This window comes from Amblyraja radiata, chromosome 1 (assembly GCF_010909765.2).
Source record: "Amblyraja radiata isolate CabotCenter1 chromosome 1, sAmbRad1.1.pri, whole genome shotgun sequence".
NCBI classification, from domain to species: Eukaryota; Metazoa; Chordata; class Chondrichthyes; order Rajiformes; family Rajidae; genus Amblyraja; species Amblyraja radiata.
In genome coordinates this window covers 67041738-67064568 of record NC_045956.1, presented here as the reverse complement: position 1 = coordinate 67064568, position 22831 = coordinate 67041738, and the positions used below count along the sequence as shown (strand labels likewise).

General features: G+C 46.0%; 1 protein-coding gene across 1 annotated transcript in view; it reads right to left on the bottom strand.

Annotated features, from left to right (window-relative positions):
• The window catches only part of usp53 (ubiquitin specific peptidase 53), a 98842-nt gene that overhangs the window by 61201 nt on the left and 14810 nt on the right, over nucleotides 1-22831 (bottom strand). The window contains exons 2-6 of the mRNA XM_033023564.1: nucleotides 16684-16776; nucleotides 12783-12917; nucleotides 10581-10694; nucleotides 2567-2649; nucleotides 2378-2483 (exon numbers count right to left, since the gene is read on the bottom strand). Of these exons, the coding sequence (XP_032879455.1) occupies nucleotides 2378-2483; nucleotides 2567-2649; nucleotides 10581-10694; nucleotides 12783-12917; nucleotides 16684-16776 (531 nt within the window). The remainder of the gene's footprint in view (nucleotides 1-2377; nucleotides 2484-2566; nucleotides 2650-10580; nucleotides 10695-12782; nucleotides 12918-16683; nucleotides 16777-22831) is intronic.

Here is a 22831-nt window from a genome sequence, read left to right as displayed (position 1 = left end):
CTCCAGAGATGCTGCCTGTCCCATTGAGTTATTCCAGCATTTTGTGTCTATCTTCATTAAACCAGCATCTGCAGTTCCTTCCTACTCAACTAGGTCTTGGGATTCCTACTCTCCCGGGCAATGTACCCTCCCCTTCTCTTTTAGGAAGGGGATTTAGTTCCCTTTCTTCCAGGACCGACCGGAGGTTCCGCTGTCACCTCTCCGGGCCACCCTCGTGGACGCTCACTCAACTACGTCTTGGGACCGAAAATTTCCGGTTTTCGGAGCTTTTCGGTTTCCGGAATTTCGGATAAAAGGTTGTGTACCTGTACCAGTGACAATGTGAGATGCACATTTCACAATACGTGGAAGAGCATGTTGCAATGACGATATAGGTGACCTCTATGTTAAGAGGGTTGGGGAAAAAGGGAGGATTTGAGATCTCAGAAAACATTCCGTATCATTATTTTCCATTATATGACCGCCCACATCATCTGCACATGTATTAATAAACAAGAGTTGAAAAATTAAATTCTGTTTATTTGTATAGTTTTTTTCTCCACATTAATTGTGAAAGAGCAAATTTTTTTCTGCATATTGAATTTTTGGGGAGTGATTTGCTAAATCTATATGAAGCAGTTGTTACCTGAGCTGCTGTGACACAGAGCTTGTCACATTAGAATCCTGCACGGGGTGTAAAATGATTGAGTAATGGGCAAGGACAATTGAACCTAGATCAACTAGACCAATGGCTGAGGAATGGCAGATGGAGTTTGATTCAGATAAATGTGAAGTTTTGCATTTTGGTAAGAAACGGCAGGGTAGGCCTTGCATAGAAAATGGTAGTGTCCTGGGCAGTATTGTAGAACAGTGAGATCTCAAGGTGTAGGTACATCAGCCGTCTCATTTCCCCCCCTCTCTCCCCCCCCTACTTCACCCATTCCTTCTCCCCAGAGCTGCTGCCTGTCCCGTTGAGTTACTCCAGCGTTTTGTGTCTATTGAGTAGAAGAGTTTTGTGTCTTTTGAGTACCCGAGTAGCAGAAGAAAAATGTGCAGAAACCCACTTTTTTCAACAAATCATCAAACTATTTTTTAGTTTACCTTAAGGAGATTCCCACCAGAGCTGGATAAATGGGTTATATAAACAATTCAAGCTAAAATTTAAGTCAGGACATTGCCTTTTTAAAAAAAGCTTCTTTAAATATTTTGAAATCATCACCCAATCGCAATCACTCTTTTATATTCTTAATGTTTTCAAGAGAGAGTTAGATTAGCTCTTAGAGCCAAGGGAATCAAGGGATATGGGGAAAATGCCAGAACGGGGTACTGATTTTGGATGATCAGCCATGATCATATTGTATGGTGGTGCTGTTTCTATATGTTCCCATTGGCAGTAGCAAGAATACATTAAATTAAAAGTAACAATATCTTGATTACAAGTACAGGTAGAACGAGGCAATTTGAGAAGAGGAAGGGCAAGCATCCATAAACCTGTTTTCATTAACAGGTCCGTGGAGGAGAGAGTCAACAACAAGTTCTTGGGGTGTATATTTCTGAAGACCTGTCCTGGACCCATCACATTGATGCAATTATAAAGAAAACCCATTAACACCCCTACTTTCCGAGAAGGTTGAGGAGATTTGGTATGTCGACAAATACTCTCTTGAACTATTAGAGGTGATAGCATATTGGGAACTATTAAGATAGAGAGCATATTGACTGGTTGCATCATGGCCTGGTTCAGCAACTCGAATGCCCAGGAATGAAGATTACAAAAATTGGTGAATACTGCCACGATATATTAAGGACACTGACCTCCCCACCACCACCATAAAAAGACAGCCAATATCATCAAGGACCCATACCATGCTGGTCATGCTCTCATGTCTTCCCAACAACCATCAGGCTATTGAACACTACAAATTCCAACTAACCACCAAACTCCTATGGTTACACTAGGAAATTTGGGCTTTGTTTTGTTTTTGTACTATACAATTTTTTTATTTACTGAACTTATTTTTTGTTTGTTCATTATATTATCTTTATTATATTATATTTTAAGTACTGCGTTTACACACCTGTTGTGCTGCTGCAGCAAGTAAGAATTTCATTGTTCCATTTTGGGACATATGACAACACTCAAGTCTTTTCATGATGTTGGCCTTAATTAGTCAGAATAATGTTAAACATTATTTCTATTCAAAATAAATTTTGAAACAAGATTTTGACCTAGGACAAATGTAACCATGGGAAGTGTGGCAATTGGCAATTTCACATGGATCGTGCAGATAACGCTATGAAAGGGTGTGCATATTTTTTGTTGTTGAAATTCATGAAATTCAGTTGCTCAATAATTCAAAGTGGAGGAGCAAATGGTAATTGTCCACATTGTTCTTACCGGACAGTTCCTATAGTCGCCAATGGTACTTGCTGCTTGAAGTAGCTCTGCAAACAATTCTGGCCTAGGACGTTCATGTCTCTCCGTCATTCTGTCTACCTGGTTACTAAATTCAAATTACAGTTATCAGTTCTTTCAGATTTATTTCACATATGGAACTCTTCGTAATATTTAGGAAATGTTGCTCACCAGAGTGCGGTTATTGACACATAATGTACCAGCTCTGTGAATGGTAAAGGATCCGATGTAGCTCCACAACTGTGGCACACACTCTAAAGTAAAAAAGACTGTTTATTGCAAATAGTTATAAACATGACAATTTTTATAAATTACTGGGAAGAGGGTAGAGATGTAGAGGGAAAGTTACTTACCAAAACAATAACCCTCTACAATGATATTACAATCAAATAAGTTTCAGAATTACAATGAGTGATTAGAACACTGAGAACATGCACAGGAACCAGTCCTTTAGCCCACCATATAAATGATGACAATTATGCCAATCTAACTAATTCCAAAATGATTGCACATGGTCAATATTCCTCTATTCCCAGGTCACTGTGCACATTAGTCTTAACAGTTGCTATCGTATTTGCTTCTAGCATCTCCCCTAGCAACACATTCCAGGCACCAACCTATGTGAAACAAACTTCCTACAACATCTACTTTAAATTTTCCCCTCTTGCCTTAAAGCTTACTTATACAAAATCATGAGAGGAATAGATCGGGTAGATGCACGGAGTCTTTTACCCAGAGTAAGGGAATCGAGGACCAGAGGACATAGCTTCAAGGTGAAGGGGAAAAGATTTAATAGTAATCCGAGGGGTAACTTTTTCCACAAGAGGGTGGTGGGTGTATGGAACAAGCTGCCAAAGGAGGTAGTTGAAGGCTGGGAATATCCCATTGTAAATCCTAGCCAAAAAGGAGCAGGAATAAAACCAAAATTTAGCAGAGGATTTATGCATTGCTTGGCCATTTTACTCAAGTCTGTGTTTCAGTACATAAAAAGACAAGCTGCTGAATGGTGCCAGTAAGTCTCGGTCCCAGATCAATGTTGCAGATAAGAAATGTATTAGTATCGCTTCAATTGACAGAATGAATGAGATTTCTGCAGAAGACGTCCAAAAGTATTATAAATGCATGAAGTTGATTGGATTACTGCAAAATATTTTTGTAAATAATGTTGTGAGACAGTTACCCTGTTATTTGCTGATTGGTCTAAAGTGTTAAGCCCTGGCAGGTTTGTTTGAGTTCCAGGGTAAATGTTGCATTATTCACAGGGCTCGAAATTAGCAGTTGCCTGGGTGCCATTGACCACCCAAAGTGCCGCCGGGCAACCTAAACACAGAGTCATTTTGCCCGGCTTGGCACGCAGATACTTGTTTATACCGATAGACATAAAAAACTGGGGTAACACCGCGGGTGTGGCAGCATCTCTGGAGAATAGGAACATGACGTTCGGTGGCGGCTGTATTGCGGGGCAAAGATACTAGGTGCGTGGCGACGAAGAGTCAGAGCGAATGGCGGGCCCCGAACTGCGGCAACAGCGGCCGCGACAGCAGCTCCACCGCCTCCTCCTCCCACACCCCACCGTTGGAATGAGGCCTACGTCTCCTTCCCTCCCTCCTCCCGGCCTCGGCGTGCGAGAGGGGTTGTTTTGAAAGCGCCGTCGGCGGATTTGCAAGCAGCGGCCGCTATCGTCCTGATAACAGCCGCTGCTTGCAAATCCGCCAACATCGCTTTCAAAACAACCCCCCTCACACGCCGAGCCGGGAGCAGGGAGAAAGAGAGATCTCCTTCCGCCGTCTGAAGCAGCTGCATCAAAGATCCTATAGCTATAGGATCTTTGAGCTGCACCGCTCGCCCCGCACCTTCCTGTCGGCTGGCGGAGGAGAGGCGGTAGCGAGGAGATCCCAACCGCCACCCCCCTTTTGGGGCGGCACTTCAGCATTGGACAGGGACAGCCAAGGCAGCTGGGCGATGTTGTCCAAGGAGCGCCGACTTCCTTCCTCCCCAGCTCCTCTGCCCCTCCCCCCCCTCCTGTACGCCCCCCTAAACCCCTCTTATCCTGGGACTCCTCCTCTCCATCCCGCACTGATCCCCATTCCCGCCTCTGTTCAATCCTCACTGACATCCCCTGTGCTCCCCTCCCCATCTACCCTCCCCCCCCCAATCTATTAATCACCCTACCCACCTCGCATTGATTCTCCTGCCACTTCCCCCCCCCCCATCCATCCTGTACTGACCCCCCCCCCATTCAAGAAGAATGGGGGGGAACAGTCTGAAGAAGGGTCTCGACCCTAAACATTGCCTATTTCCTTCGCTCCATAGATGCTGCCTCACCCGCTGAATTTCTCCAGCATTTTTGTCTACCCCCATTCATCCTGTACTGATCCCCCCCATCCATCCCGTACTGATCCCCCCATTCAACACCACTGACATCCCCCGTGCTCTCCCCTCACAATTTTACATACTCCAACCAACATGTACTAATTCACCTGCCTCAATCCATCCATTCCGCACCGATTGCCTTCTCAACCCCCCCCCCCCCCCCCCCCCCCCGCCATCTATCCACCCCGCAGATTCACACACACCCTGACCCTATTGTGCTTCATGGTCTTCAGAGCGAACATGGACTATGTTTGATAACGGAATGCAATCAAATGTGTTTTAATTCCCAATGTTATTATTTGTTTTGACATCTTTAAATATATTACCAAAAGAACATTTGCTGCAGTTAAGTACTTTGGCCATCTCTTGTCAGTTAGTGTAATGTTTAACCTGTCAGATGGGTATAGTCGGTTTTAACAGCTATTATAATAAAATGCCTTTAGAAATTTCCTTGCAACCTGTATATTTTGTTATGGATAAATTATGTTGGAAGCCAGAGTGTTACTGTGCCAATAGCAATAACGACCCATGCTATGGCCATGTCATAATAATTTTCGGTCCTTCACAGAAAACATGCTTGCATCAATCTGTAGTGTGCATGGTTAAGCATATATGTTATCATGGTCCAGGATTTATTGACACAAGTTGATCATACGCTGAATAATCCAATCACATTTTTGTTTGGAAGTGGAAAGAAATAATAGAAATTGCAATGTGTAAAAAGAGTTGAGATACTGTATTATAATTTTGCTGCATGTCATTGTGGTATTTATCATGTCTTGATTGGTGAATATGTTTAGCTTGTGACTTTATTTGAAGCAGAAATATGTGAATACTTCATTGACCACAATTCCGACTAGTAACTACGCACTTCGTCCGAGCACATTATCGCACGTGTCATGCAAGCCATCTTCTTAAATGACCACCTAAGCTGTCATTTGGCAACCTAAAAAGCTGCCAAGGTTGCCCGGCTGGCAACTGGGAAAAAAAGTTAAGCGAGAGCCCTGATTCAGTTCAGTTAACTTCCTTCCAGAAGCTTCACATAGAAACAATGTATAGGAGATTCTGTAATTGGGTTGGGGAAATGTCAATAATGTATTGATTTAATATGTTTGATTGGATTGTAAAGAGACCACCCCTATGTAGTTCGGCCCCTCAATGTTCATGGACCTATAAAAGATGGCTCCATCTTAGATCGAGATCGATCTTCTGAAGGAACGCTTGGGACTGCGTGACCTTTTGGAGTGTGTCTGCTTACACGAGGCTGAAGGGCTTGGCCAGGCAGATACAAGGATCAAACCTGCGGTGGTTTAGGTATCATATAGGGGAATTTTCTGTTCAATCTAAAAATATAGTTTAGTTCCAGTGCTTGACTCAGTGGTTTTTGACTGAACTAGACTGGGGGGAGGGGGGGGGGTAAGCTTTAGGAAGAGCGTATTTACACCATCGTTTAAGAAACAGTTGGACAGGTACATAGATGGGACAGGTTTGGAGGGTTATGGACCAAGCTCAGGCAAGTGGGACTAGAGTAGCTGGGACATTGTTGGCTGGTGTGGGACGAAGGGCCTGTTTCCACACTGTATCACTATGACTCTATACACTCTAGTATTTGACATTTTCACAATAGGAAAAGCAGCCTAACTATCTCTATCAGGATACATGTGATACAGGCGAGATAGAGGTGGTGGTGGTGGGGGGGGTGGTGTGGGAGGTAGTTGAGGCACGTACTGTATCAATATTTAAAATACATAGAAAAGGTTTCAACAGATATGGGCCAAACGTGAGCCTGTCTGTGTGTGTGTGTGTGCGAGTGCGTAGAGTCTATGCACTGTTTTTTATTCAAAAACAAGTAAACACTATTTTTACTCGGAAGACTTTGTTTCTGCACCGCAATGCTTAAAATGGAAGATTTTTCATGATTTAAGGGAAATGTATAATTCAACATAGCTTTTGCATCATAAAATTCCACTGCAAAATAGTTGGTCCTTTGAAAAATCATTTAATATTTTGTTGGAACACCCAATTTTTCGATGATGCTGATAGGAATTATAATTTAAGCTTTTATGGCAGTATTTCTAGAATGGTATACTTTCCAAACAAATGCTCTTGTTTAGAAATGAAATTTGAAATGAAACCCGAGTGTATTAAAAATATATCTATTTCAGTTGTGAAGTATTTGTGCACTCCAATATTAACACTGAATCTGGTATAAATTTGAAGTAAAAAAAAATTAAACCTACATGCTAAGAAACTCAACTCTTGCCCTTTCAAACAAATCAGATGCTCCATTTTGTCAATCCTCCAACATTTTTGCCACAAACGGGATCCCACTACTGGCCACATCTTCCCATCTCCACCCCTTTCTGCTTTCCGCAGAGACCGTTCCCTCCGAAACTCCCTGGTCAACTCGTCCCTTCTTACCCAAACCACCCCCTCCCCAGGCACTTTCCCCTGCAACCATAGGGGATGCAACACCCGTCCCTTTACCTCCCCCCTCAACTCCATCCAAGGACCCAAACAGTCATTCCAGGTGAGGCAGACGTTCTCTTGCACTTCCTCCAACCTCATCTACTGCATCCGCTGTTCCAGGTGTCGACTTCTCTACATCGGCTAGTCCAAGCACTCCTCCATTGTCAGAGTGAGGCCCAGTACAAATTGGAAGAATAGCACCTCATATTTTGCTTGGGTAGTTTACACCCCAGCGGTATGAACATTGACTCCTCTCGCTTCAGATAGCCCTTGCTTTCTCTCTCCATCCCCTCCCCAGTTCTCCCCCGAGTCTTACTGTCTCTGACCACATTCTATCTTTGTCCCGCCCACTCCCGACATCAGTCTGAAGAAGGGTCTCAACCTGAAACGTCACCCATTCCTTCTCTCCTGAGATGCTGCCTGACCCGCTGGGTTACTCCAGCATTTTGTGTCTAGCTCCATTTTGTCATCTCTGTTTTCATCTATTTCCCCAAATTCCTCTTCTGATACACCTGTCCAACCACAGCCTCACATGGAGAGCAATGTTCTGCACCCAACGCTGGGAACTGTCAGTCTTCATGAACTCAGAAGTTGCAAACTTGCTGTCTGTTTTTGAGCGACTATTGGCCCAGCACAATTGGCTAATGAACTCTGCATGGACTTTGGTCATGTGGCAAGAGCTTGTTGCCTTTTCGCAGCTGCATGCAGACCAATCTGTCCACTGAACTCCTGTCATACCATGATTAAGAACAGCAAGCCTAATGGGCCTGTTCCAATTAGGCGACTTTCTAGACGACTGCAGGAGACTATGCAGTCACCACATGGTCGCCACATGTTCGCTGGTGGTTGGCGGGGAGTCGCCTTCATGGTCGTGAGGAGTTCCTGTATTCTGGGAACTGGTCGCGGCCGCATTATGGCGACCAGAATGATGCCGCTTTGGAGAGTAGCACAAATTCTCGTGCCGTAGGTGGGTCGCCAGGACGTCCTAGTGGGTTGCCAGGAGGTCGAAGGTTCTTGTAGGTTGTAGTCGGTGCTGACCGGTGAATTTAATTGGCTCATTGGGAAAAAAACGTAAGCAGTTTTCAGAACGAAGGATGACTGGTATCTCTGGCTTCTTATGTCTCCCCCCCCACCCCCTTTTTTTTAATGGACGCACATAGACGCACACAGACACAGATGCACGCACAGGCACATGCAGGCGCACACACAGACGCACTGTGCTTTCACCATCTTAGTTACAGCGCCGACCTTCCTGTTCATCGCGGTGTGTGTCTGTATCACATTGGCTTTGCATCGTGTGAATTTCACTCAGACAGCACTCCTCCCACTCGCCCTGTCCCCCGTCTGCATAACGGGCTGGTGAAGGAAGCTGTGAGTCTGCGTGTGTGTGTGTGCGTGCGAGAGTGCGTCTGCGTGTGTGTGCGCGCGCGTGCAAGAGGGCGTCTGCGTGTTTGTGTGCGTGCGAGAGTGCGTCTGCGCGTGTGTTCGTGCGAGAGTGCATGCGAGAGTGCGTATGTGCGTGTGCGCGTGTTCGTGCAAGAGTGCGTCTGCGTGCGAGAGTGCGTCTGCTTGTGCATGCGAGTGCATCTGCTTGTGCGTGCGAGTGCGTCTGCGTGAGCGTGCGAGAGTGCGTCTGCGTGTGCTTGAGTGCGTGCGAGAGTGCGTCTGCGTGTGTGTTCGTGCGAGAGTGCGTGTTCGCGCGTCTGCGTGCGAGAGTGCGTCTGCGTGAGTGCGTCTGCGTGTGCGTGCGTCTGCGTGCGAGTGCGTCTGCGTGTGCTTGAGTGCGTCTGCGAGTGTGTCTGCGTCTGTGAGTGTGTCTGCGTCTGTGAGTGTGTCTGCGTCTGTGAGTGTGTCTGCGTCTTTGAGTGTGTCTGCGTCTGCGAGTGTCTGTGTCTGTGAGTCTGTGTGTATGTCTGTACATGAGTCTGTGTGTGCGCCCGTGTCTGTGCGTGCACCTGTGTCTGTGTGCGTCTGTGTGTGCGCCTGCATGTGCCTGTGTGTGCATCTGCGTGCGTCTGTGTGCATGTCTGTGTGTGTCTGTGTCTGCCTGCGCGCCCCTGCGCCTTTGTGTGCGCGCCCCAGCGTCTTTCTTTGTGCGCGTCCCTGCGTCTGTGTCTCTCTCTGTGTGCGTTTGCGTGCTTGCATCTGTGCGTGTGCATCTGTGTCCGCGTGTGCGTGCGTGTCCGCGTGCGTGTCCGCTTGTGTGTCCGTGCGCACGTAACTGTGTGTGCGCATGTGTGTGTTTCACTCTGACAGTCGCCATTCCAGTCGCCAGTTTTTCAGGCGACTGCGGGCGACTTGACCGTCGCTTGAAAAATCGCCTAAGTGGGACAGGCCCATAACCGTTTGAATGGAGAGTACAGGACTAAGGAAATTTTACACCTTCAGACTCAACTGAGTATAAGTTTCTTTAAGAAGGAACTGCAGATGCTGGAAAATCGAAGGTACACAAAAAAGCTGGAGAAACTCAGCGGGTGCAGCAGCATATATGGTGCGAAGGAAATGGGCAACGTTTCGGGCCGAAAACCCTTCTTCATTTGGTTAAAAGTACTTTAAACCATCAATGATTTTTATGATTTTATAAATTTTGTTCTTTTCAAATAATAAAATCTGTCAAAAAAATTTAAGAAACTATCAGGAGCACAAAAGCATTCATAACCTTTAATAGTTCTGACAATTGGGCAAACACAAAAGCATGGTTTATCCAGCTCTCTCAGGTTTTTACTGGTACTTCATGGGCGGACTTTTTTTGGCTCTGCTTGAAATTGCAAGTGGACAATAGTGGATCTGTTAAAAACTTTCTATGTAGGTCAGCAGCATACCATTGGTACATATTCTAGCTTCTTATTTAAATGCATTTTTAATTTTATTTTGAAACAGACTTGTTTGTAAATTAACATCCTGAATCTGAATACATTGTTCCAATAGATTACAGAAACGCTTTGTGACACTGTATCAAATCGCTTCACGTAATAATCTAACAATTCAGGTCACGTAGAAACAAATCATTGTATTTGAAATACCTTTTACATCTCAGGATATTTAAACTGTTTAAGGACGAGTTTTGAGACGTTGTTCACTGCCACAACAGTGACAAATATAACATGCAACAAAGAATGATAAATATCCTTTAAAAAGTCTATTTCAGTACCACAGAAAATGGAAAAGCTTTGTCATTTATATAAATATTCATGTTTCTCTAATTAAGTAACTGATGGAATTCAATATTCATTAGGTGCCTTGCTTGTCCAATGGGAATCAAAGGTCTGTTATTGCCTCAAAGATTACATGATCCTGCATCAAGTTAAATATTATTTTTCATTGCTTAAGTTTTATTACTCACCTGTTCATAAAGGGTCATGGCAAACTTCTGGTGAGTAATGCAACACTTAGCAGTACATGTATCCATTTCAGTGTCTGAGACTATGTGCGAGTGAATTCTTTCCAAAATATTCTCCTGGAAAGAAAACAAAGTAAAAGGTTTAGATGCTCCCACCAGAATTAATAGTGCCAATAGAGGTCCATGACTGATTTAGGCAAGTTTTATGTCTTGATTAATCAAAGCAAACATATAATCTTCTCCAAGTACTTAAAGATGAAAAGATACAACTTTCAGCAAGTAACTTTGGGCAGCATTTAAAATTAGTAAAACAATTTTACTAATTAGAAAAAAGATCACCATTCAAACCTACACATTTTGTATAAAGGCTATTTAAATAAACATCTTGCGAAAAATTGAAATTTCCAAATTTGAATTTTTGTTTTAATTAGAAACCATTTCTTCAGATAAGGAAATATGCCTCATGTGATATTTTTAAATCTGCAACACACTATTCATACATGCATCAAAGCATTAAAAAAATCTAATTTGGAACAGAGCAAGATAACTTCAGATCAGAATTTATACAAAACCTTTTAACATCTCTCAAAGTTTTTCCACAAACAGTTATGTTGATTTAAATTTGATGTATTTTATTTATGGTACAATGAAGACCTGTTTTTTCTCCTCATGACTTCTGTACAGCATTTCTCAATACATGTGTTTCAAGAAGACTGCCCTGGAATTCTTGCTCTCAATTTCTTGCTCTCATTCTTTTGTATAAAACAATAAGTGTCAACACTATTTAGTAAATAATGTTATGAATAATATGTATGTTTCAGCTTATTTCCATTGGATTACTTCGAAAAATCTAAAGCCAGAATATTATGAAAGCAGAGGCAAATAAAAAGTTTAAAATTCCAAAATCAAAGTTTTCCTATCTTACACAGGATCAATGCAAGATTCAATTTAGGACACGAATGCTGAATGCTTTTAAGTGGTACATTTAAAGCTGGGACTATTGTAGTACGTACTAGCTTGTCAATGTTAGGCCTAGTCACCCAGAGCAGAAAATGCAACCACAAATGAAACATTCCACTCTACAAGCAGAACAACGTCAAACCGCATTCTTGCAGATGGACAGATGCCAACCTAGTCCTTTATGAGGCGAGAATGTGGTTGAAAATCAAAGATTGTGGAGGTCACATTGGAGGAATCAGCCAAGTAAGAAGAACTTGGTCAGTTTTCAATTTTAAATACCAGTGAGTACAAAAAGTACTCACAGGAACAGTATCGCAGGGGACTTAACTGAACAAGAGAAGGATGCGCAGGATGCGGTACAGCCAGAGCTCGCCATTGCAGCCGCCAGCGCAGGCCTCCTTGCGTCACCGTGCCTGGGCGCCGCAGCCTCAGGCCCGGGGGGGGGGGGGGGGGAAGGTTAATGGAGAAGACGGAAGTGTGCGGGCCAGATAATTACGGGGAAAAAAATATGCCTGCGAGCCAGATGATTTCGGGTTACGGGCCACATTCGGCCCGGGGACCGTAGGTTGCTGACCCTTGCTCTTGATGAATAAATACTTATGTAAATCAGCTACCGCCTCTAAGTGACTCCTTTCAAATAGATCTCAACACACTATCTGTGCTACCATTTTCAGCGGGCTATAGACTTGGAGCCCCAGTATACCGCTTTATATTAATACGGTCAAGAATCTTGCCATTAACTGTATACTTTCCCCTTACATTCGAACTTCCAAAGTGCAGCACATCACACTTCCTTGGGTGAACTTCATCTATCCTTTCTGTATCCTGCTGTGTATACCTCGACAGTCTTCCTCACCATCTGCAACTCCGCCAATTTTGGTGCCATCTGCAAACTTACTAACCAACCAACCTACATTTACGTCCTAGTCATTTATGTATATCACAAACAACTGAGGTCTTACCACTGGCCACAGACCTCCAGCCTGTGGTTGATTGATAATTTATAATTGTCATGTAAAGCAACAATGGAGAAACACTGCAGGTAGTTCGTATATAAACTTGGTAAATTCCTTTAAAGAACATGCTCAGGGATGAAATACATACAGCATTCAGGACAAGTGATGTTTCAGCATCTGCCATGACATCTTTTTCAGAAAGTCAGCACAGGCTGTGTAGTTAAATGACCTCAGGGGACGTTAAGGCTGCTGAGCAAAAACACAGCAAACATATCACCAGGATACTTACAAAGCATTCTGCGGCATCATCCATTAGACCCAGCTGAAAACGATGTTCATCTTTAAAGCTCTCCGCTAAAGCACTGCGTAAATTATCAGAGGGAAGAGCTTTCTCCCTGCTGTTTCTAAATTCTGCAAATATATCCTGTAAAAAGTTAACAAACAAATTATTTGCCACAAAAAGGCGCAAAGTTTGCAGTAGCTCAGCGGGTCAGGCAGCATCTCCGGAGAACATAGATAGGTGACATTTCAGGATGGAACTCTTTTTCAGACTGAATGTGGCAGGGGAAGGGGAGGGGGGGGAAGAAAGCTGGAAGAGGGGAGGGGCTGGATAAAGCCTGGCAGGTGGTAGGTTACAGGTTGGGGGGACTGACAGGTAGATGGTTGGATAACAGCCAGAGGTGAAAAAGCAGAGGGTGTGAGACGTTCCAAACTGTGAAGCTGGAGGGAGGAAAGTCGGTGGGCGGGGAGAAACAGGTGCTAGTCCAGGTGTGGCACAGGGAAGGGAGGCGTGTGTGTGCGTATGCATTTGGGGGGGGGGGGGGGGGGGGGGGGGGGGGGGGCCTTGGCAGACTAAGCACAAATACTCTGTGAAGTGGTTGCCAAGTTTAAACTTGGTCTTGCCGAAATACAGATGGTCACATCAGGAACACCAGATGCAGTAGATGAGGTTAGAGAAGGTACATGTCTCACCTGGAAGGACTGCTGGGAACCTTGGATTTAGGTGAAGGAGGAGGTATAGGGATCGCTTGTACAGCAAAACGGTCGCCTAGTCTACATTATTTGCCACAGCGTGCGGAGAAATAAATGCATTAACTTCAGACTCAATGATTAGATATATCAATTGCAGCTTCTTTCAAGTTTTAGGTGCAGAAACCAACTTCAACATATCATGCGGATTCATCCTGCCCCAATCTTCATAGGTTTAAAAAAAAAAAAAAATTGCACTTAATAGTTATATTTGTAATCAGAAGCCACCTCCACTCTCCTGCAAAGGACCACCAGCTACCTGCCAAGCAGTTAGTGAAATTAGGGGAAATTAATTGAAAATTATATCAGAAGCAGGTAACCTCACAGAAAACATTTTTCAAAATAGAACTACAATAAGATGTCAGTAGATCTAGTAAACAGATGAGATTTATTTTAATTTTAAAGAGTTTCAGGGCCATGAAGTTCTAGAATATTTTAAAATAAAAAACTGTGCAATGGATTGATTGTAAACAGTTTGGATACAAAAAACAGAATATATATATCTGTATACTTCAACCATGAAAGGAACAAGGAACAGTCAAAATAATACTTATCACAAAATAATTAACAAAAGTAGTCCAGCAACCATATTGGAGTGATTTCTTTTCCGAGCATGTTGATTTCCTTGAACTCATACCACACAGAAGAAAAACGTCAGCACAGATATGAACAAAGAACTTGCATTCTTTTCATTATACGTAAGAGAATGTTTTGTACTCTGTACGGGAAATGTGTTCTCTTAACAGTGGCTTTGGCAGTGGAAATGTGAAAATTATGTTAAATGCAACAGGTGATGGTCCAGTCAAAAACAGATGCGGTTGGAGGAGGGAACTCTAAGCTAAAAGGAACTACAGATATTGTGAAGTGTTCAAGTAGACATACAGATAAGTAGAAGACCATAAGACTCAAGACTTAAAAATTAAGGATGTGACGAAGTTCATCTTTTCTCTCAAAAGTCTTACCATTAAAATCTCTGTTTAAGAAGGAACTGCAGATGCTGGAAAATCGAAGGTAGACAAAAATGCTGGAGAAACTCAGCGGGTGTGGCAGCATCTATGGAGAGATGGAAATAGGCAACGTTTCGGGTCGAGACCCTTCTTCAGACTGATGTGAGGGGGGGCTGGAAGAAGAAAGGAAGGGGCGGAGACAGTGGGCTGAGGGAGAGCTGAGAAGGGGAGGAGAAAGTAGGGACTACCTGAAATTAGAGAAATCAATGTTCATACCGCTGGGGTGTAAACTGCCCAAGTGAAATATGAGGTGCTGCTCCTCCAATTTACAGTGGTCCTCACTCTGGCCATGGAGGAGGCCCAGGACAGAAAGGTCGGATTCGGAATGGGAAGTTAAAGTGCTGAGCCACCGGGAGATCAGGTTGGTTATTGCGAACCGAGCGGAGTTGTTGGGCGAAGCGATCGCCAAGCCTACGCTTGGTTTCACTGATGTAGATCAACTGACATCTAGAGCAGCGGATGTAATAGATGAGGTTGGAGGAGGTGCAGGTGAACCTCTGCTGCACCTGGAAAGACTACTTGGGTCCTTGAATGGAGTCAAGGGCGGAGGTAAAGCGACAAGTGTAGCATTTCCTGCGGTTCCAAGGGAAAGGGTCCGGAGAGGGGGTGGTTCAGGTGGGAAGGGACGATTTGACCAGGGAGTTACGGAGGGAGCGTTCTCTGTGGAAAGCAGACAGGGGAGGAGATGGGAAGATGTGGCAAGTGGTGGGATCACGTTCGAGGTGGCGAAAATGTCAAACAAATAATCCTGGTGGCGAAAACATACAACAAATCATTTTCGCCACCTCCGAGTATCACAATACAGGATTTGTAAAAAGTTATCATAAAGGTAAGCAATTAGAAATGTTAACAGAATATTGCTGTTTATTGCCAGGTGATTAAATTTAAAAATAGGGAATTTATGCTTCAACTACTACAATATTGCGCATGTATCGTGTCTTATTTGAGAATGGACGGAAATGGATTGAAAGTACCTCATAGAAGGATCATTAAATTGATACTGGAATGGGAAGATTGTCTTACAAGACACTGGACAGGTTTAAGCCAATATGCACTCAAGTTTCGAACAGTGACAAGTGATTTAATTGAAACATACAAAATTCCTCAAGGTCTTGAGAGGATTAACGTGAAAAGAATTGCCCCAACAAGAGAAATCTACCTAGAACCAGGGATAATTAACTTGAAAAAATCCATGACTACTTTTCTTTTTCTTCTCCGAGAGGGTTGCTTATCTTTGAAACACTGTTCCTCAAAGGCGCATCGAGAGTTCTGGAGTGTCTTTGTCTATCTCTGCCTTAATAACTTTATAAACCAGAGACGCGCCCTGTTCTGCTGTTACTCCAGCTTTTTGTGTCTATCTTTATAAACGTTTAATGGTTACTGAAGGTAGAAAGAATACAGAGTTAAGATTGCAATTAGATTCAGCAATAATCTTATTGAATGAAGAAGCAGGCCTGCGGGACCCTGTAACCGATTCCTACCTCCAAGTCATTTGTTGAAGTATACACATATAGTCAAGGTAAGCCAAAATTAGCTGCAGGTAAAACATGATTAAAAATTGTTAATTTTAATTGTGATCATTTTAGAATGTTGGATTTGGGCACTGCTGGCAAGTGCACATTCTTTGTCCAACCATAATCGCCCTTGAACTGAGCGAGTTATTTAGTTATTTGAGGGTCAATCACAGTGGTGAATCTGGAATCTTACATAGATCAGACCAGGTTAGAATGTAGACTTCCTCCACAAAGGACAGTGGTGACATACAACTCTGTTACAACTGGATCATCATTAGATTAATTTTTCTTTAATCTCAAATTATTTATCGAATTTAATATACTATGGATGTATGGATAATCCCATGGATTATGGAATTTTATATCTATGGAGATGAGAATGTGGGGAGAGGGAGAATTTCAAGCCTTTTCACTGGAATACCATTCTAATAATTTAGCCACCAAAACCTAAAACAATTTAATAGTGGAGTGTCCACAGCAGTCTCAGACAGAAAGTAACACGAGTCCCATTCCTCAAATAAAGAATTTCTCCTCCTCTCAATCCAAAATGTTCAACCCTCTCAACTTGAAAGTATGACTCCAAGCATTGACCATGTCAAACCAGCCAAGAACATTGTGCAATTTAATATACTGACACTACCTTTAGAGCGCAAAATATGCACGCATTTCCAAAACACACGTGTCCGGGCATTTGTCTCAAACTTCGTCTGAATATATCCAGGTGCCATAGAATCTGTGGGAGGGAGAGACTTAAATTGTAAGCAAGATCAAGGGGAAATAATATTTTCAAAAATGCTTTTTTGCATCTGTACTCCTGCAATGTTTAAGGATTGCATTCTCATTAACACCAAAATACATCATATCTCAAATATTCTTACAACACATTTTCTACGTTAGCAATGGTGTTAGACAATGCACAATAGGTGCAGGAGTAGGCCATCAATGTGATCATGGCTGACCCCGTTCAGTACCCCGTTCCTGCCTTCTCCCCATATCCCCTGACTCTGCTATCTTTAAGAGCCCTATCTAGCTCTCTCTTGGAAGTATCCAGAGAGCCGGTCTCCGACAAGGGGGAATTTTGTCCCCAGTCCTTTTTAATCTTTATATTAATGATCTGTCCAAGCAATTGAAAGCCTGTAATACTGGGTGCATGATTGGTAATACTTTAGTGAACCATATTATGTATGGAGATGATCTTCTGGTCTTTAGTCCATCTAGTGCTGGTCTCCAGCAGCTCCTTACTATATGTTCTGTGTATGGTGTGGAACATGATATCAAATATAATGCTGGTAAGAGTGCTGTTATGATCTGCAGAACCAAAGAGGATAAATGTCTAAAATTCCTGATTTTAAATTGTCTGACAATAATCTTAGTGTCTGTAATAAGGTAAAATATCTTGGACATTATTACAGAACAAATGACAGATGAGGATATTTATAGGCAACGCCGTATGCACAAGCGAATATTCTCTTACGAAAGTTTGGTGCGTGTACAGATATAGTGAAGATGTCTCTGCTGTTCAGAGCATATTGTACACCACTCTATACTGCACACCTGTGGTCAAACTACAGAAAAACAAGTTTACAGAGACTTAAAATAGCTTATAATGATGACATGAGAATACTACAATACAATACAATGTATTTGTATTGTATTTATTACTACTGAAGAAACCTAGATGGTGTAGTGCAAGTGAAATGTTTGTGGCTGCAGGAGTCAGTACTTTACAAGCTATTCTAAGAAATCATATGTATAAATTTATTTGCAGGATTAATGACTGAAAATGAAATTATCTTGGTCTTATCAAACGTAAGGTTTAGCACTACACGCTACCAATCCCAGTTGTGGAGACATTGGAATAGTTGTCTCGTTGTAGGACACTGATCTTTCTTTTTATTCTGGATTTTAACCATGTATTGTGTTTTTGTATCTAATTTATGGTGCTCTTATAAGTAATTTACTAAGCTTTTATATGTATTTTATGGCGTTTTTATATGCAATGTTATCTATGTAATGTCGTCTTTTATCTGGACCTTGAGTCTGAAATAAAAGTTTAATAAATAATAATCTATTCCCCACATCTTCTAGTACAGGTGCACAACCTTTTATCCGAAAGCCTTGGGACCAGACACTTTTCGTAATTCAGAATTTGTCGGTCTTCGGAATGGATTTTTTTTAGCGTAGATTTTAATGGCTGGCTCAGTGGTAGAGTGCTCGGCTCATATCCGCAAGGTCGCGAGTTTGCGCCTTGATCCTGGCAGTTACTCGATCGCGAGTTTGAGTCTTCAATGTCGTTTTTTCTTGCAGAATAAATGTTTGTATGAAATACAGTGTAGGAGAAGTATACTGACTGTGTGGGCAGAACTTTGGAAGTGATTGCCCACCAGTCTAAAAAGCCGCTGTGTCTCCCTGTCCCTGGGATAGCAGGGGGCGGTCAAACAGCACAATACCCCCCCCCCCCCCCCCCCCCCCCCCAACTCCAGAGGAATCCGCTCCCCGATGGGCCGCTACCAAAGATCATAGAGGAGCTCCTCTATGATCTTTGGCCGCTACAGCGACAAGTGGCAGTTCGCCCACAGCCCGAGCTGCGCCCCCTCATCCGCCACCCCAAGAACAAGACGTACCTTGCACACCATCAGCTTCTGCCCCTACGTGTTCCTCTGGAGTTGGAGCGGGGCTGGGCTGGAGTTGCTGCTGGCTGTGGGTCTCTGGGATCTCCGTGCTTGCAGTGGGCTTGGGGGTCGGTGGGAGCTGTGGACCAACGGACCTACCTCCGTGGAGCTAGCCAGCTTCGGAGCGTGGAGAGCTGCGGGGGCGAGCTGCTGCGACCCGACTCCTGTGGATGGTGACACCGGGAGCTCGCGGGTCTCCGGTGGGAGACTGCTTTGCGGGGCACCGGCAGCGGCGACTTCTCCCGCCCGAATTACGGGGTTGAGAGCAAACATCATAGAGGTTGAGAGTGACCTGGAGGGGGGCCTTACAACGCCCGGCGCGGCTGTAAATTGCCGCGGACTTGCTAGCGCCCGCCGGGGGCTCCAACATCAAGACCGGGGCAGGGCCCTACATCTCCCGGCGTGGCTTTGAGTGGCCGCTCCCTGATGGGCCCCTACGACGCCCCGAGCTGCGCCCCGTCATCCGCAACCCAGGTTCCTCTGTAGTTGGAGTGGGGCTGGGCTGGGCTGCTTGTTGGCTGTGGGTCTCTGGGATCTCCGTGCTTGCGGTGGGCCTGGGGGTCGGTGTCCCGTTGGTCCTGACGTCTCCGGTGACTGGCAAAGCCCCCGCGCCGGTGCAATGGGCGGGGAGCTGGAGAGGGGAGGGAAGGGGTCACACACATGGCCGGGAAGCAGAGGGGTGTAGGTGGGGTGATACTGAAGCGAGCGACAATCTGCTGCTGCCTGCCCGCTGAGTTAAAAGTTCCCACGCAAGACTCACGAAACACTGTATATCGTGAGTCTACCGTGGGAACTTTTTAACTCAGCGGGCAGGCAGCAGCATATTGTCAATTATTAACCCTCCCGCGCAATATGCCCTCATCTTCTCTTTTATGAATGGGGATTTAGTTCCCCTTTCTTCGAGGACCGACCGGAGGTTCCGCTGTCACCTCTGCGGGCCGCCCTCGGTGAACGTTTTCAAGGACCTTCTTCAAGGACCGAAAAAATGTCCGCTATTCGGAGGTTTTCGTTATTTGGATCTTCGGATAAAAGGTTGTGCACCTGTATGTTAGCTGGTAAACTGGGCAAGGCAATGGCATATCAAATTTAATCCCAACAAGTGCCAGTTGAAGCCATTTGAGCAGTATAATAGGGGTAGGACATATTATGAATATGGCCCAAGCGGGTAATGAGGAATAAAGTCCAGGTCAGGGAGATGAAGGTAACTTATGCGGTGCTTACTTTCAATTGCTGCAACAATGAACATAAGAGCAAGTAGGTTTTGGTACAACTTCAAAAACATTGGTCAGGCTAGAGTTGGAAACATTGTGTGTGTTTCCGGTCACTACACGACATAAAATACATAATTGCGCTGAAGATACTAAAGACAATTTACCAGGATGTTGCCCGAGATGAAATGTTTTGGGCATTGCTGGCAAGTGTGCATTCATTGTCCAACCATAAATGCCCTTGCAGTTATTTATTTGTTATTTCAGGGTCAAACACATTGATGAAGCTAGAATCCTACATAGATCAGACCAGGCCCTTGGGTGGGAAGGGGGAGGGGAAATGTACAAGATTACTTGATGAATAGTTACCGTCCATCCCATCCGCATGGCAGAGTTGTCTAAGCCCAAAGTATGGCAGGGGTTCAGATGCAATTTTTGCTCATCGAAAGAGTGATTGCAATATGGAACACACCGCCAGAGGTGGGGATGCATGTTCTCTCATAACTTTTAAGATGCATCTGAACGAGTGCTTGAATCATCAAAATAGTCCACAAATCACGTGCTGGTAAATGGGATTGGTATACATACACATTGCAGAGTTACCTTGGATTTAAAGGACCCATTTCCATGCCCATGATACAGTGTTCACAGATGAGGGGGGGGGGAGGGAGATGAGGGGGGGGGGAAGATGAGGGGGGGGGGGAAGATGAGGGGGGGGGGGGAAGATGAGGGGGGGGGGAAGATGAGGGGGGGGGGGAGATGAGGGGGGGGGGGAGATGAGGGGGGGGGGGGAGACTGAGGGGGGGGGGGGAGATGAGGGGGGGGGGGAGATGAGGGGGGGGGAGATGAGGGGGGGGGGGAGATGAGGGGGGGGGAGATGAGGGGGGGGAGATGAGGGGGGGGGAGATGAGGGGGGGGGGAGATGAGGGGGGGGGGGATGAGGGGGGGGGGGAAGTGAGGGGGGGAGATGAGGGGGGGGAGATGAGGGGGGGGAGAGATGAGGGGGGGGGGAGATGAGGGGGGGGGGGGAGATGGGGGGGGGGGGGAGATGGGGGGGGGGAGATGAGGGGGGGGGGGGGAGAGGGGGGGGGAGATGAGGGGGGGGGAGATGAGGGGGGGGGGAGATGAGAGGGGGGGGAGATGAGAGGGGGGGGCGAGAGGAGGAGGGGGGGAAGAGGAGGGGGGGGGAGAGGAGGGGGGGGAAGAGGAGGGGGGGGGAGTGGAGGGGGGGGAAGAGGAGGGGGGGAAGAGGAGGGGGGGAAGAGGAGGGGGGGAAGAGGAGGGGGGGAAGAGGAGGGGGGGGAAGAGGAGGGGGGGAAGAGGGAGGGGGGGAAGAGGAGGGGGGGAAGAGGAGGCGGAGGAAGAGGAGGGGGGAAAGAGGAGGCGGGGGAAGAGGAGGCGGAGGAAGAGGAGGGGGGGAAGAGGAGGCGGGGGAAGAGGAGGCGGAGGAAGAGGAGGGGGGGAAGAGGAGGGGGGGGAAGAGGAGGGGGGGGAAGAGGAGGGGGGGGAAGAGGAGGGGGGGGGAAGAGGAGGGGGGGGGAAGAGGAGGGGGGGGGGAAAGAGGAGGGGGGGGGAAGAGGAGGGGGGGGAAAGAGGAGGGGGTGGGGGAAGAGGAGGGGGGGGGAAGAGGAGGGGGTGGGGGAAGAGGAGGGGGTGGGGGAAGAGGAGGGGGGGGAAGAGGAGGGGGGGGGAAGAGGAGGGGGGGGGAAGAGGAGGGGGGGGGAAGAGGAGGGGGGGGGAAGAGGAGGGGAAGAAGAGGAGGGGGGGGAAGAGGAGGGGGGGAAGAGGAGGGGGGGAAGAGGAGGGGGGGAAGAGGAGGGGGGGAAGAGGAGGGGGGGAAGAGGAGGGGGGGAGAGGAGGGGGGGGGAGGGGGGGGAGAGATGGGGAGACGGGTAGGTAGAGGGAGATGAGGGGGTGGGGAGGTAGAAGGAGATGAGGGGAGGTAGAAGGAGATGAGGGGGGGTGTGGTAGAGGGAGATGAGGGGGGGTGTGGTAGAGGGAGATGAGGCGGGGGGGTGTGGTAGAGGGAGATGGGGGGGGGGTGGAGGGAGATGGGGTGGGGTGGAGGAGGGAGATGGGATGGGGAGTGGGGTGCGGAGGGGAAAGATGCTGGGTAGGTGAGGAGGGAGTGCGGGGGGGATTGAGGGAGAGGAGGGGGTAGGAAGGGCAGTTGCCACATCTGCACTCCCTCTCTCGCCCCCTCCCTCCCCCTCTCGTCTCACCCCCACACTGTCTAAACCCCCACCCTGTCTAAACCTCTCCTTCGCCCTCTCCCTCTTACCCTCCATCCCTCTCCGCCACCCCCTCCCTCTCCGCCACCCTCTCTCTGCACCCTCCACCCCCTCCCTCTCTATAGGGATTGAAGAGGGAGGGTTAAGGAGGGAGTGCTGGGGGATGAGGAGAAATGAGCCGAGCCTGCGCAGTTGGGGGCTATGTGTGAGTGGTGCAATATTGCGTTGGGGGAATGGGTTGCATTGGGGGAACGGGTGAGTGGTGGAATCATGCGTTGGGGGAAGCAGACCCAATGGGTCTGCACTTGTCTAGCAAATTATAAATGTTGGTTCTTTTATAGGCAAACCAGGCGATCCAGTCACTGTTCTTATCAAAAGAATATTTATTTGTAAAAAAGGCTCATAGAATCCTTGAAATTATGTTCCCTCAAGAACAATTGATTTTAAGCAAGAAGAAAATAGCATCGTCTGGAGGAGGCGAGGCAGTAGGAAGAAGAAATGTAAATGGATATGTCTGGTTGCACAAGTTCTCACCAACAGAAATGGCGTAACTGCCACACACCCCCGCTGAGTTAATGGACATTACCAAATATCAAGTCATAACAAAAAAAGTTTAAGAAAAAGCCAATCCTAAATTATACATAATATGTTGAATATCACAATCAGAAAAAAGATTG